Here is a 12,006-nt window from a genome sequence, read left to right as displayed (position 1 = left end):
CCTTATTCTGCCAGGTGATCTTCAGAATCTTCCTAAGACAATTCAAATGGAAGCAATTCAATTTCCTGGCATGATGCTGGTATATTGTCCAGGTTTCACAGGCACACAGCAATGAGTTCAGTACAATGGCTCTGTAGACCCTTAGTTTGGTAGTCAGTCTAATACCTCTTCTCTCCCACACTTTCCTTCAAAGCCTTCCAAATACTGAGCTAGGTCTGGCGATGCATGCATCACCCTTACTATCAGTGTGTACATCCCTGGAAAGTATGCAACCATAGTAAGTAAACTTATCCACAGCATTCAAAACTTCTCCATTTGCTGTAACTGATGGTTCCATGTATGGATGGTATGGTGGTGGATGATGGAGCACCTGAGTTTTCTTGGTGTTGCTAGGCCAAAATTAGCACAAGCAGCAGAGAATTGATCCCTACTTTGTTGCATCTCAGCTTCAGAGGCTGCATTGAGTGTGCAATTATCCAAAAACAGAAAACCATGCATACTCCTTCCGCTTTGGTCCTGGCTTGTAGCCTTTTCAAGTTGAAGAATTTACCATCTGTGCGGTAGCTTATCTTGATGCCATATTCATCCTCATTGAAAGCATTTGACAACATGGCTGGAAACAGCATGTTAAAAAGCATGGGAGCAAGCACACAGCCTTGTTTCACTCCACTGGTGACTGGGAAGGCATGAGAGCATTATCCATTATCTAGAACCTGGGCAAGCATGCTGTCAAGAAGTTGACAAACAATGCTAATGAATTTCTCCAGGCAACCAAATTTTGACATAGTTTTCCATAGGCCCTCATGACTAACAGTATCAAAGGCCTTGGTCAGATCTACAAACATTGTGTACAGACCTCTGTTCTGCTCCTGGCATTTCTCCTGAAGTTGTCAGGCAGTAAACACCATACTGACTGTTCCTCAGTCCTTTCTGAAGCCACACTGGCTCTTAGGTAGATGACCATCTTCCAGGTAAAGGATCAGTCTATTAAGGAGGACTCTGTCAAGAATTCTGCCAGTAACGACTAAGAGGGAGATACCCCCCTGTGATTGTCACAGGAAAATCTATTTCTTTTACCTTTATAGAGATGAACAATGGAAACATCCTTGAGCTCCTGGGGAATAACCTCCTCTTGCCATATAACCTGGAAAATTTCAGTCAGCTTTTGTATGAGCAATGGACCCCCTACCTTGTAAATCTCAGCTGGAACAGAATCAGCACCAGGTGCTTTCCCACATGAAAGGAGCCTAATGGCACTCAAAACCTCTTCTTCAGTTGGAGTTTCAGTTAAGGAGGGACTGACTTCAACCTGAGATAAACAGTCAATGGCCTCATCATTATTGATGATGGTCTACTGAGAACACTATGGAAGTGTTAAGCCCATCTCTCTAGGATCAAATTCTTATCACTGAGCAATGAGGCTCTGTCCACTGAATAGTTGAGATGCACCATAGGTCTTTGGCCCATAAATAATCTTCAGGGCATCATAAAAGCCCTTTGGATTGTTACTATCAGCATAAAACTGTTGCTATCAGGATAAAACACTTTAGAAAAGAAGAATCAGAAGTATACACACACATATGATACATTCCTGGTCCTTCTTTTACATATGTATATATACAAATCTTTATTATATTTATATCATTGTTTTATATAATTTATTATATATTATATTTAATAGACATATTTTATATGTTATACTTCTATATAATTTATTTAATACATTTGCTTAAAGACTTTGTGGCAGAACACATTGAGGAAAAGAACCAAGGCACTATCAATAGCTAATAAAGTTATAGAGGCAGTTGAGCCTTTGCACATAAAGCAACTCACATCTGTCTGAGGTGTCTAGTTTTCAGAAGCCAAAAGCTTAAAGCCCTGCATTAAAGGAGGCCCATACAAAGTCTAGTATCCTGGGAAAGTCTAACAGACATCTCAGGGAACTAAAAATGGCAGATCTCACCAAAGAAGCAAAAGAGAAACTAACTGATGGGGAGTGCGAATAAACAGAAGTAAAAGAGTCTAACAGAAACAAAAAGGAATAAAATTAATAAAGATCTTAATTTCTATACAAGCAAAACATTAACCTTGAAGACAGGATTCACAGAGATAATAGGGCTACAAGAAGAAAATAAGTCAAAAAACCTCAAGACCATAAGGCAAAAATTAATATAAGAAAACTGCCTAGAACTTCAGAACACGGGGGAAAAAGTACCAATAAAACTGGCAAAGTCTCCCCCACACCACACTAGAGAAGACTAGTGGAACTGAAAACAGCAGTGCTAGAATTGAATCTAAAGTTCTTAGTTCACAAAAAACAAAATTAATAAATCATGTTTTCTTTGCAATTAAAAAATTGGCAAATGTGGCAAAATTCTTGTTTTCCTCTACTCTATATCCTTGAATTAGGAAGAAAATATCATTACTTTAATCTCTACAGTCCATGGCAGGCCACGTCCTTATAGAGATTGTCTGGAGCAACTTTTGGCATGTTAATGGAAAACCCCTTTCTTACTACTCTGTAGGATTTAGAAAGAGAAGTATTCCGGTGGGAAATAAAGTTTTCTACCTCTAAAAATTTTTCCAAATTTTGGCAAAAGAATATAGTTTTAATTCTAGAAAAAGTCCTGTCAGTATTTATAAAAGAAATGTGTTTATATTCCAATTTGGATTAACTTATTTGAGGTGGCTGAAATAGTGGGGGGTTTTATCCATGGGAAGCATGTCAAGTTAGTAATTTCCCCAAAGGATCACAAACACTTTGTATGATTCTGAAATAGCATTTCAGAGCCAAGTGAAATTGATAGTCAAAAATAATAGTAAGAGTCAAGTCTATAAACACTTATTAAGCGCCTACTATATACCAGGCACTGGACTAAATGGTGGGGATATAAAAAAGGCAAAATACAGTCCCCACCCCCAAGGAGTTCACAGTCTAATAGTGGAGACAACAAGCAGATATGTGTAAAGAAGTTATATCCGTGAAAAACAGGAACTAATTTTTTTTTTTTGCCCTTTGTGGAGGGCAATTGGGGTTAAGTAACTTGCCCAAGGTTACACAGCTAGTGTGTGTGTGTGTGTGTGTGTGTGTGTGTGTGTGTGTGTGTGTGTGTGTGTGTGTGTGTGTGTGTGTAAGTGTCTGAGGTCATATCCAAACTCAGGTCCTCCTGACTCCAGGGCTGGAGATTTACTCACTGCGCCACCTAGCTGCCCCCATAGGAACTAATTTTTAAAAAGGAAAGCATTAGAATTAATAGGGCACTGATAGTTCTTATATTAAATAGGATTTTAGTTGAAATTTTAAAGAATCCTGTAGGAAGAGATGAGCAAAGCATTCCAGGCATAGGAGACAGCTAGAGAAAATGCCAGGAGGAAAAAGAGGGAGTGTCTTATTTGAGGAACAGCAAGGAGGCCATTGTCACTGGATTTAAGAGTGCATGGTGGAGAGTAAAAGCAGAGTGGCGCTGCGTTACAAAGAATTTAGACCTTTTTTCTTCTTTTTGGAGGCGGGAAGGCAAGGCAATTGGGGTTAAGTGACTTGCCCAAGGTCATATGTCTAGTAAATGTTATGTGTCTGAGGCCAGATTTGAACTCAGGTCGTCCTGACTCCGGGGCCAGTGCTCTATTGACTGTGCCACCTAGCTGTCCCAGGTTACAAAGAATTTAGAAAACCAAATATAGTATTTTGTATTTGAGCTAGGAAACAGCAGGGATCCACTGAAGTGTACTGAGGAGGGGGGGCCACATGGTCAGATATTCACTTTAGGAAAATTACTTCAGCAGCTGAATGGAAGATGGATTAAGGTGTGGGGATAGATTTTAGAGATGTTGCAAAAGTGACTTTGATGTCCACAGATTAGATGGGGAGATGGGGGGGGAGGGGAAGGAAGAGAAGATGAGAGATAATGAACAGTCAAGGATGACACCTAAATTGTGAGCCTGAGGGCCTAGGAAGATAGTGTTACCCTTGACAATAATAGGAGGCGGGGAGGGCTTATGGTTTAAGATAATGAGGGTTTTTTTGAACATGTTGAGTTTAAGATGTCTACTGGATAGGTAGGTTGAGATGTCTGAGAAACAATTGGAAATGTGAGATTGAAAGTAAGCAGAGAAGTATGGTCAGATAGGTTGATTTGAGAATCATTAGCATAGAGATTATAATCAAATGCATGATAGCTTACAAAATCAGCAAGTGAAGTAATATTGAGGGGGAAGAGTAGAGAGCTCAGGAAAAAACCCTGTGGGACACTCACATTTAGAGCCACTGAGGAGTGGTCAGATGGCTAAGAGGAGAACCAGGAGAGTGTGACATTCTGAAAACCTAGAGAGAAGAGAATATCAAGAAAAGATGATCAACAGGGTTGAAAGCAGTAGAGAGGTCAAGAAGAGTGAGGGTTGGGAGAAGGCCTCTGGATTTGGCAATTAAGAGATCACTGGCAACTTTGGAGAGAGCAGTTTCAGTGGAATTAGTAAGTTGGACAGTGGATGGTACAGACTTAAAAAGTAAGAGGGGAGTAAGTGAAGATACTTATTGTAGACGGTCGTTTCAAGGAGGTTAGTCACAAAATGCAGCTGCAGGGGTGGGCCTTGGTAAGGAGTATGTCCATCTTTTAATGTAGTACAGGGGTGAAGGAGAAGATACTGGCAGAAGGCCCTTGAAAGATATGAGGGAGAGGGGAGATGAGGGAGTTCAATATGAATGACCTCTTTTTTCAACAAAATAAAAGGGAAAGTTCTTAACTAAGAGGTGGAGCTAGGGGGAGCCTTAAGAGATTTAAAGGATGAAAAGGTTCGGAAGAGTCATGGAGAGCGGGATAGTGAGTTGATAAGGAAGGTGTAAAAGGATTGCCCATTTGAGCTGGAATCAGTAAGACATTTTCCTCTGTTCAAATCTGGTCTCAGATACTTATTGGCTGTGTGACCCTGGGCAAGTCACTTAACCCTGTTTGCTTTAATTTCCTCATTTGTAAAATAAGCCAGAGAAGAAAATGGCAATCCACTCCAGCACCATTGCCAAGAAAACCCCAGAAAGGGTCGAAAAGAGTTGGATAAAACTGAAATGACTAAACAATAGTCAGACTGGCTGTACACTTTTCTCCACCTACACTGAGCAACATGTGTATATGAGCAAAGACAAAGGATAGTGGGAGTGATACAAGGCTCAAGCCTGGCAGGTTGTAGTTGGTGATATGATAAGGGAGCCAGTGTGGAGGTGAACTGTTCACCAAGGAGTCAAGATGAGGAAAGAGTGGCTGGTGCAGGGAAGACAGGCTGAGAGAGAACTGAGGGGTCAAGGGATTAGAGGTCCTGGTACAGATGAAGAGGTCTGGTGATGGAAGGCAAAAGGAAAGGTGGAGAGACAACAGATGATAGTCAGATAAGGGGATTTTGGAAGTCTTGAAATAGAGGCAGCATATTTATGGCTGATAGCAAGATCAAGGGAATGACCATCTTTGTGTATGGCTGAAGTGGGGTGGAATAATAGGGTATAAGAAGTGAGCAGGTTGAGGAATTGAGTGGTTAGGATGTTTGAGGGAGAGTCAACATGTACATTGAAGACCCCTAGTATGAGGACAGGAGTTAGTAAAGAGAGAAAATTGTGTGAGAGAGATTAATAACCCAAAGTGAACCAAAAGTCCCTAGATGAGGTAGAATAAATTTGTGAGCCAAGGATCTGGGGTCTGGGGACTATCTTGCAAGTTCGACCTTTCTTCACAATGGGAAGAGGAGTATTTTGGAGCTAACTTCTAAAATAAATGTCCAAATGACATGGCACTTTCTCAGCAGCATTTAATGCCACTCTGAAGATAAAGTAATAGAAAATGTTACTTATTGTTGCCCTCTTGGCCCAACTGAGCACACACAGCAGCGGCACAAGTGATATCCTGCCTTCCCCCTTGACTAACATATCCTTCAATTTACAAGTCTGATGATTTTATGCACTGACATCAGCCTAGCTTGTCTGGCATCCCCATCAGCCCTTTTTATTGCATATATATTATTTAATTCCCACAATGTCGTTAGTCATTTTCAGTTTTGTCTGACTCTTCGTGACCCTATCTGGTTTTTCTTGGCAGCAATAGTGGAGGTAGCTTGCCATTTCCTTCTCCAGCTCTTTTTATAGATGAAGAAACTATGGCAAACAGAGTTAAGTGACTTGCATGGGGTCACCCAGAATTTAATAAATGTTTGAAGCCAGATTTGAACTCAGGAAGAAGTCTTCCTGACTCCAGGCCCTGCATTACCCACTGTACCATCTAGCTGTCCCAGCTGTGGAATAGGTGTCATTATTAAAATCACCATCTCCATTTTATGGATGCTGACAGTGAGGTTCAGAAAGTGTAAGCAATTTGTCTAAAGTCACATAGCTAGCAAATGTCGGAGGTCAGAACAGAAGTTCAATGACCTATGTACTACATCATACTACCTATCATTCATTACACAGAAAAGACTTAAGAAATGGTTGTTTAAATCGAGCAGCTCCCCACAGGGCAGAATGAAGAGATACTGGTGGAAGTTTTAGAGGAGTTTGAGAGAAGCAGATTTCAGCTTGAGCTAAGGTAAAAACTGCTAAGAATTATTCTAGCCCAAGTGAAATGGGTGGCCTCAGTAGGTTCTCCCTCCCTGGAGGTCACAGGGTGGGGGGATGAGGGAAGGGGGGGCGGGTGGCTCAGAGATCACTTAATGAGGATATTGTATAGGCGATTTCTGTTCAGTCACTGCGTGTGTCAGGTGATCCTTGATTCCCTTCCACCTCTCTGAGTCTGTTTTCAGAGGTGCTCAAGGTATGTGATACCCTCTTTCAGGGGTATCTGTATTCTAAGAAAAAAAAAACTAAGATGAAATGAGAATTTAAAAGTCTCAATCTCCAACTGTGGTGTAGACAGGCTGTTCTTGTGCCCCACAAATCAAACAATGAAACCTACCATTTACTTGGCTTACCTGTGATGACTGTTAACTTATTAAGATTGCAGAGCCCTTACTGAGGAAGTATATTACAGTAATCATTTGGTAGAATAGAAATCTGGTTAAAGGAAAAGCATTATCTGATTAATAATAAAGCCTAATTAATTCCCAGTTCAGTAACATGTGTGATCAGTTTACTATGTGAAGGTATCTCTGCTTCCACTAAGTTTTTGAAGGGATATTAGCTCTATATTCTGTGGAAGGGCCGAGTACAAATTTATTTCTTCTTTGTCCTTTAAAAAGTGTCTCAATATATTTTTTAGGGGACTGTGATTCAGATCAGCATCTTCTCTCAAATTTCTCATCATAGAGTTGTCTGGGGCAAGAGGTTAAGTGACTGGTCACCCATCCCCTAGATGTAGACAGTATGGGTCAGAGGTAGAGAACCAGATCAAAAAACCTAGAGCTGAAAGAGTCCTCAGAAGGCATCTAGTTCAACTTCCTTATTTTACAGATGAAGAATTAGAACCTCAGGGGTATTAAGTGACTTGCCCAAGGTCATATAACCATTACAGTTGGAATTTGAATCCAGGTCTTCTGATTCCAACTATTCCAACATTTCTACTATACCACCTGAACCCAGGTGTTCCTGGTTCTCCAGGTTCTCCACCTACCAAGTCCCAGTGCTCCTTACTCTATAGGATAACCAAATCTTTCAACTGGCTAACAGATTAATAATGAAGTTTGCATTGACATCTCTGTTCTTAACCTACAGGTTTATTTAGCTGATAATTTTCCTAAATGAGAAAAAAGATAGGGCTTGGTAAAACAGCAAACTTCTCTATATACATGCTTCTTTTCTGAAAGCTAACTTTGAACCCTTGTTTGACGTACTGAAATCCCTAATTAAAATAAATAAATAATTCATTGACTTGAGAACATTAGTATTAAAAAATGTTCTGATTGTTGATAGATATTATTTAAAGACTTTAGCTACTGGCAAGTTAGTTCAATTTCTGCTTTTGAACCAGATCTCATATCAAGTCAGAATGAAATGTTAAATTTTGTTGTTGATATTAAAATTTTAGATACCGTGCAGAAATTCTAATGGAGGCATTATTTTTGTTGGATGAATTCTAATTTCATCTTTGAGTTAGAGTACTAGCCAGAAATCACAAAGCAAAAAGCAGATAGCTAATTTTATTGGAAAAATGTCTTAATCGTTTTGGTCTGAAGAGAGATAAGACTTTGACTATGCTGACAGAGGGAAAGCACATTAACTCTCTTCATTCTACCAAACATAATTTTCTACTGCTAAAAAATCCTGGTTTATTGCTATTGATTTTTTCCTTTTCTTTTTTAATTTTATTTTTAATTTGTGGAATAAAACAAGCACTTTCATGATATAGTACAATAAAAAAAAGATGATTGTACACTATTGATCAGAGAAATGCAAATTAAAAACTCTGAAGTACCAACTCAGAGCGGTTAATATGACAAAAAAGGAAAATGTTGAATGTTGGAGGGGGAGTGGGAAAGCTGGAACACTAATGCACTATTGGTGGAGTTGTGAACGTATCCAACCATTCCAAAGAGCCATTTGGAACTGCCCAAAGGTCTATAAAACTGTGCATGCCCTTTGATCCAGTAACACCACTACTAGGTTTATATCCCAAAGATGTCAAAAAAGGGGGGAAAGGACCTATTTGTACAAAAAAATTTATAGCAGCTCTTTTTGTGGTGGCTAAGAAGTGGAAATCAAAGGGATGCCCCATCAATTGGGGAATGGCTAAACAAGCATGATTGTAATGGAATATTATTGTGCCATAAGAACTGACAAGCAGGATGATTTCAGAAAAATCTGGAAAAACTGAGGCATAGGGAAATGAACAGAGCCAGGAGGACACTGTACACCATAACAACAATATTGTTCAATGAAGAACTGTGAATGACTTAGCTATTCTCAGCAATACGATGATCCAAGACAATCCCAAAGGACTAATTTTGAAGCATACTGTCTGCCTCCAGAGAAAGAACTGAAGTTGACTGAGTGCAGACTGAAGAATGCTATTTTCACTTTCTATTATTTTTTCTTTTATTTGAGTCTTCTTGTACAAAATGGCTAATATGGAAATATTTTACATAATTACACATGTATAACCTATATATGATGGCTTACCGTCTTAGGGAAGGGGAGGGCAGGGAGGAAAGGAGAGATAGAATTTGGAATTCAAAACTTTAAATAAAAATATGTTTTTTTAAACTTGGGAAAATATAACTGAGAAATATTTAACAGAAAATAAGAATAAAATCTAACTAGAAAAAAGATGATTGTACACCGAATTACAAATCCACTATGCACAACTTGCTATTTCCTTCAAATATACAACAAAATTATCATGCAATTTTTTCCATCCTTCCTCCAGCCCTAGAGATGGCTACTATTAGACACAAATAGGTGTATGTATATATGAGTGTGTGTATACACATATATGTATGCATGTAAAAATTATTCTATTCTTCACTTTACTAAAGTAGAAACAAGGAAGGCCTAGGCACTTTTTCTCTATAAGAGGTCAATTTTCTTTTTTCTTATTTTTGCTATTACCCCTTGTTAAGTCATAGGATTAGAAGAAACAAGTTGAATATAGAATAATCCAAAGGTATTATTAATATTCTCAAACAAAAAGCATGAACTTTTGAACCCCATATCATTACATTTCTTCCCTGAAGGTTTTGTTATTCCTTCAACATTTTCAAACAGGGGCAATGAACTGACTTAGGTGAAAGGTAAGGTTTGTCAATACTATACATATAATTTTAGTAGAAAGATAAACCATAGATGAAAATTGCATAGCATCATTTTGGTGCAGAATTTATCATTCTCACCCTATCAGTTGGAGAATAATAAATGATCATGACTAAAATATTACTCGTTTAAAAAAACTCCAAAATTCTAGGCAGATGAAAAGCTCCTTGGGAAAGAAAAAATCTTTTAAAAAATTACATATGAAGAAATATCATATCAGTCTTTACTGAGATCAATATGTTGGATTTTCTACAATAGATTTCTTAACTATATATATGAATCTTTAAGCTTAATATTCACTGAAGCTTAGACTTGGCAGGAAACTAAAGTATGTGACTTCATACTGACATTACCAGTCAACAAAAAAGAATTACAGAGTTCCCATAATTTCTTTAAATGATTTTTGGATCAGTGAACCGTTTTTTTCCCTAGCATATCTCCATGTTAAATATTATTTTAAAATACCACAAACATTTACAATGTCCAATATAAAACTGTAAAAATAACCTAATGGATCTTGGGGCATAAAAATTCTGTTTTATGCATACAGCAACTCTTAAAAATAGTCTTAATTTTACTACAAATAAATTCTAAATTAATTCTCTTTAAAATAAAAAAATCCCTTGGTAAAAATGACCAAAATAGAACATTCAAGGGTAAAAGAAGAATTTAATTAAAAAAAGATAATTTATAAGAACTAGTACTGTAAAAAAAATATCAATTTTTATCCAAACTTACCAAGATGGTTTTTACAAACAGGTACCTTTGTATGCATCTTATCTTTTTCTTTTTTTAAAAAAAATATAAGCTCTTAGAGTGCTAGGATCATATATTTTTCTATATTACTTCTTGTCATTGATAATTATTAATAACATTTTGAAACAGTTAAAGACTTTTTTATTACTAGAATTGCACATCTATTTGCAAATGATTCAATGAAGAATGGCTTAACAGATTGAGTTTGGACACATCTGTTCAGCTCCTAAATCCCAAGTTTATTTCTGGGATAATGATTAATCAGGTTCATTTTGCAGAAAATGACACAATGCCAACATAATACCAAAATAATAATGAAAGCTATGAAACACTTTCTGATACCCCAGCATTAATTAGTTAGTATTTATCTCACATACCTTATCTGCAAAATTTCAGATTTCTCTGAATTTTCTATGGACAGGATAAAAAGATTAATAAACCAAGTGAGTGAGTACTGGTACATGGGTTCAATGTTAGCTAAATCTGCTATTGAGAAAAACAGGATTGACGAATGAATGGCAATTGGACGGTATTCCATACGGGTGTCATCAATCTTTTTCTCTGTGTCTTCAGCTACTGCCTGTTTCTCAGAAATCTCATTAGCTAAAGCCTTCGAGGAAGATAATATCTTAATAGCAGTTTCGTCTTCTAATATATTGCCTTCTGAAGATGAAAGAACTTCTAAAATCTTGTCTTCTATTTCTTTTAACTGCCTAAAATAAAATGCAGGGAGGGGGGTATCATTGAAGGAAAAAAAACAGCACTTTACATATATACTCTTAAAAATATACATTCTTTTGTAACAAAGGGTGTAGTTTGTCACATAAAGATTGATGTTCTATTCTGACATCCACTTATCTTGAAAACCATGACAAAGACAAGTCATTCCACTCCATATAGAGAGATCATTTAAATAATAACTGGAGTGATAATGATGAGAATGATGACAGCTCATACTTGTATATTACTTTATAGTTTGTAAAAAGTATTTTCCTCTCATCATTCCTGTGAGTTAGGCAGGAAAAATTTTACTGGCACTGTCTTATTATTGAGGAGGAAAATGAATCTCAATGAGGTTAAGGGACCTGGCTCAAAGTTACACAGCTGGTAATATCTGGTGATGCCAGGACCCTTCTGATTCCACATCCTGTGCTCTTTCCATTGCACCCTGATGCTAAGTCATAATGTCTAATCTTATTACCCATATTAAAGGCTTCGAACAAAAAGCAGACAGATAATATTGCTCCATTTGATTCCCTTATATTTTATTTGATGGTCTAACTAACATATTTGTTTACTCTAAAATCTGTGGCATGGTTGTTTGGGGACAAAGTAGTATGAATTAAAATATTAATTTCTTACATAAAAGAGTGAAATTAAATAACTTTAGATGAATAACGACTAAATTGTGGAAATCAAAATTGTGTGATAAATAATTAAACTTCTGTACGAATGAGAATATTATTTGTATATCTGAAAGTGCATTTGTCTTGAAACTTGGGCAACTATTTCTATATTCATATAAAAATACTGAC

General features: G+C 37.3%; 1 protein-coding gene across 1 annotated transcript in view; it reads right to left on the bottom strand.

Annotated features, from left to right (window-relative positions):
• Nucleotides 1–12,006, bottom strand: part of DNAH7 (dynein axonemal heavy chain 7) — a 326,128-nt gene that overhangs the window by 81,554 nt on the left and 232,568 nt on the right. Inside the window, exon 50 of the mRNA XM_069070242.1 lies at nucleotides 10,849–11,184. Coding sequence (XP_068926343.1) covers nucleotides 10,849–11,184 — 336 coding nt within the window. The remainder of the gene's footprint in view (nucleotides 1–10,848; nucleotides 11,185–12,006) is intronic.

This window comes from Petaurus breviceps, unplaced genomic scaffold (assembly GCF_028583685.1).
Source record: "Petaurus breviceps papuanus isolate PSGF00001 unplaced genomic scaffold, PetGlider_PUasm1.0 90804, whole genome shotgun sequence".
NCBI lineage: Eukaryota > Metazoa > Chordata > Mammalia > Diprotodontia > Petauridae > Petaurus > Petaurus breviceps.
Note: the sequence above shows the minus strand (reverse complement) of the source record. Positions and strands in the feature narration are given on the sequence as shown.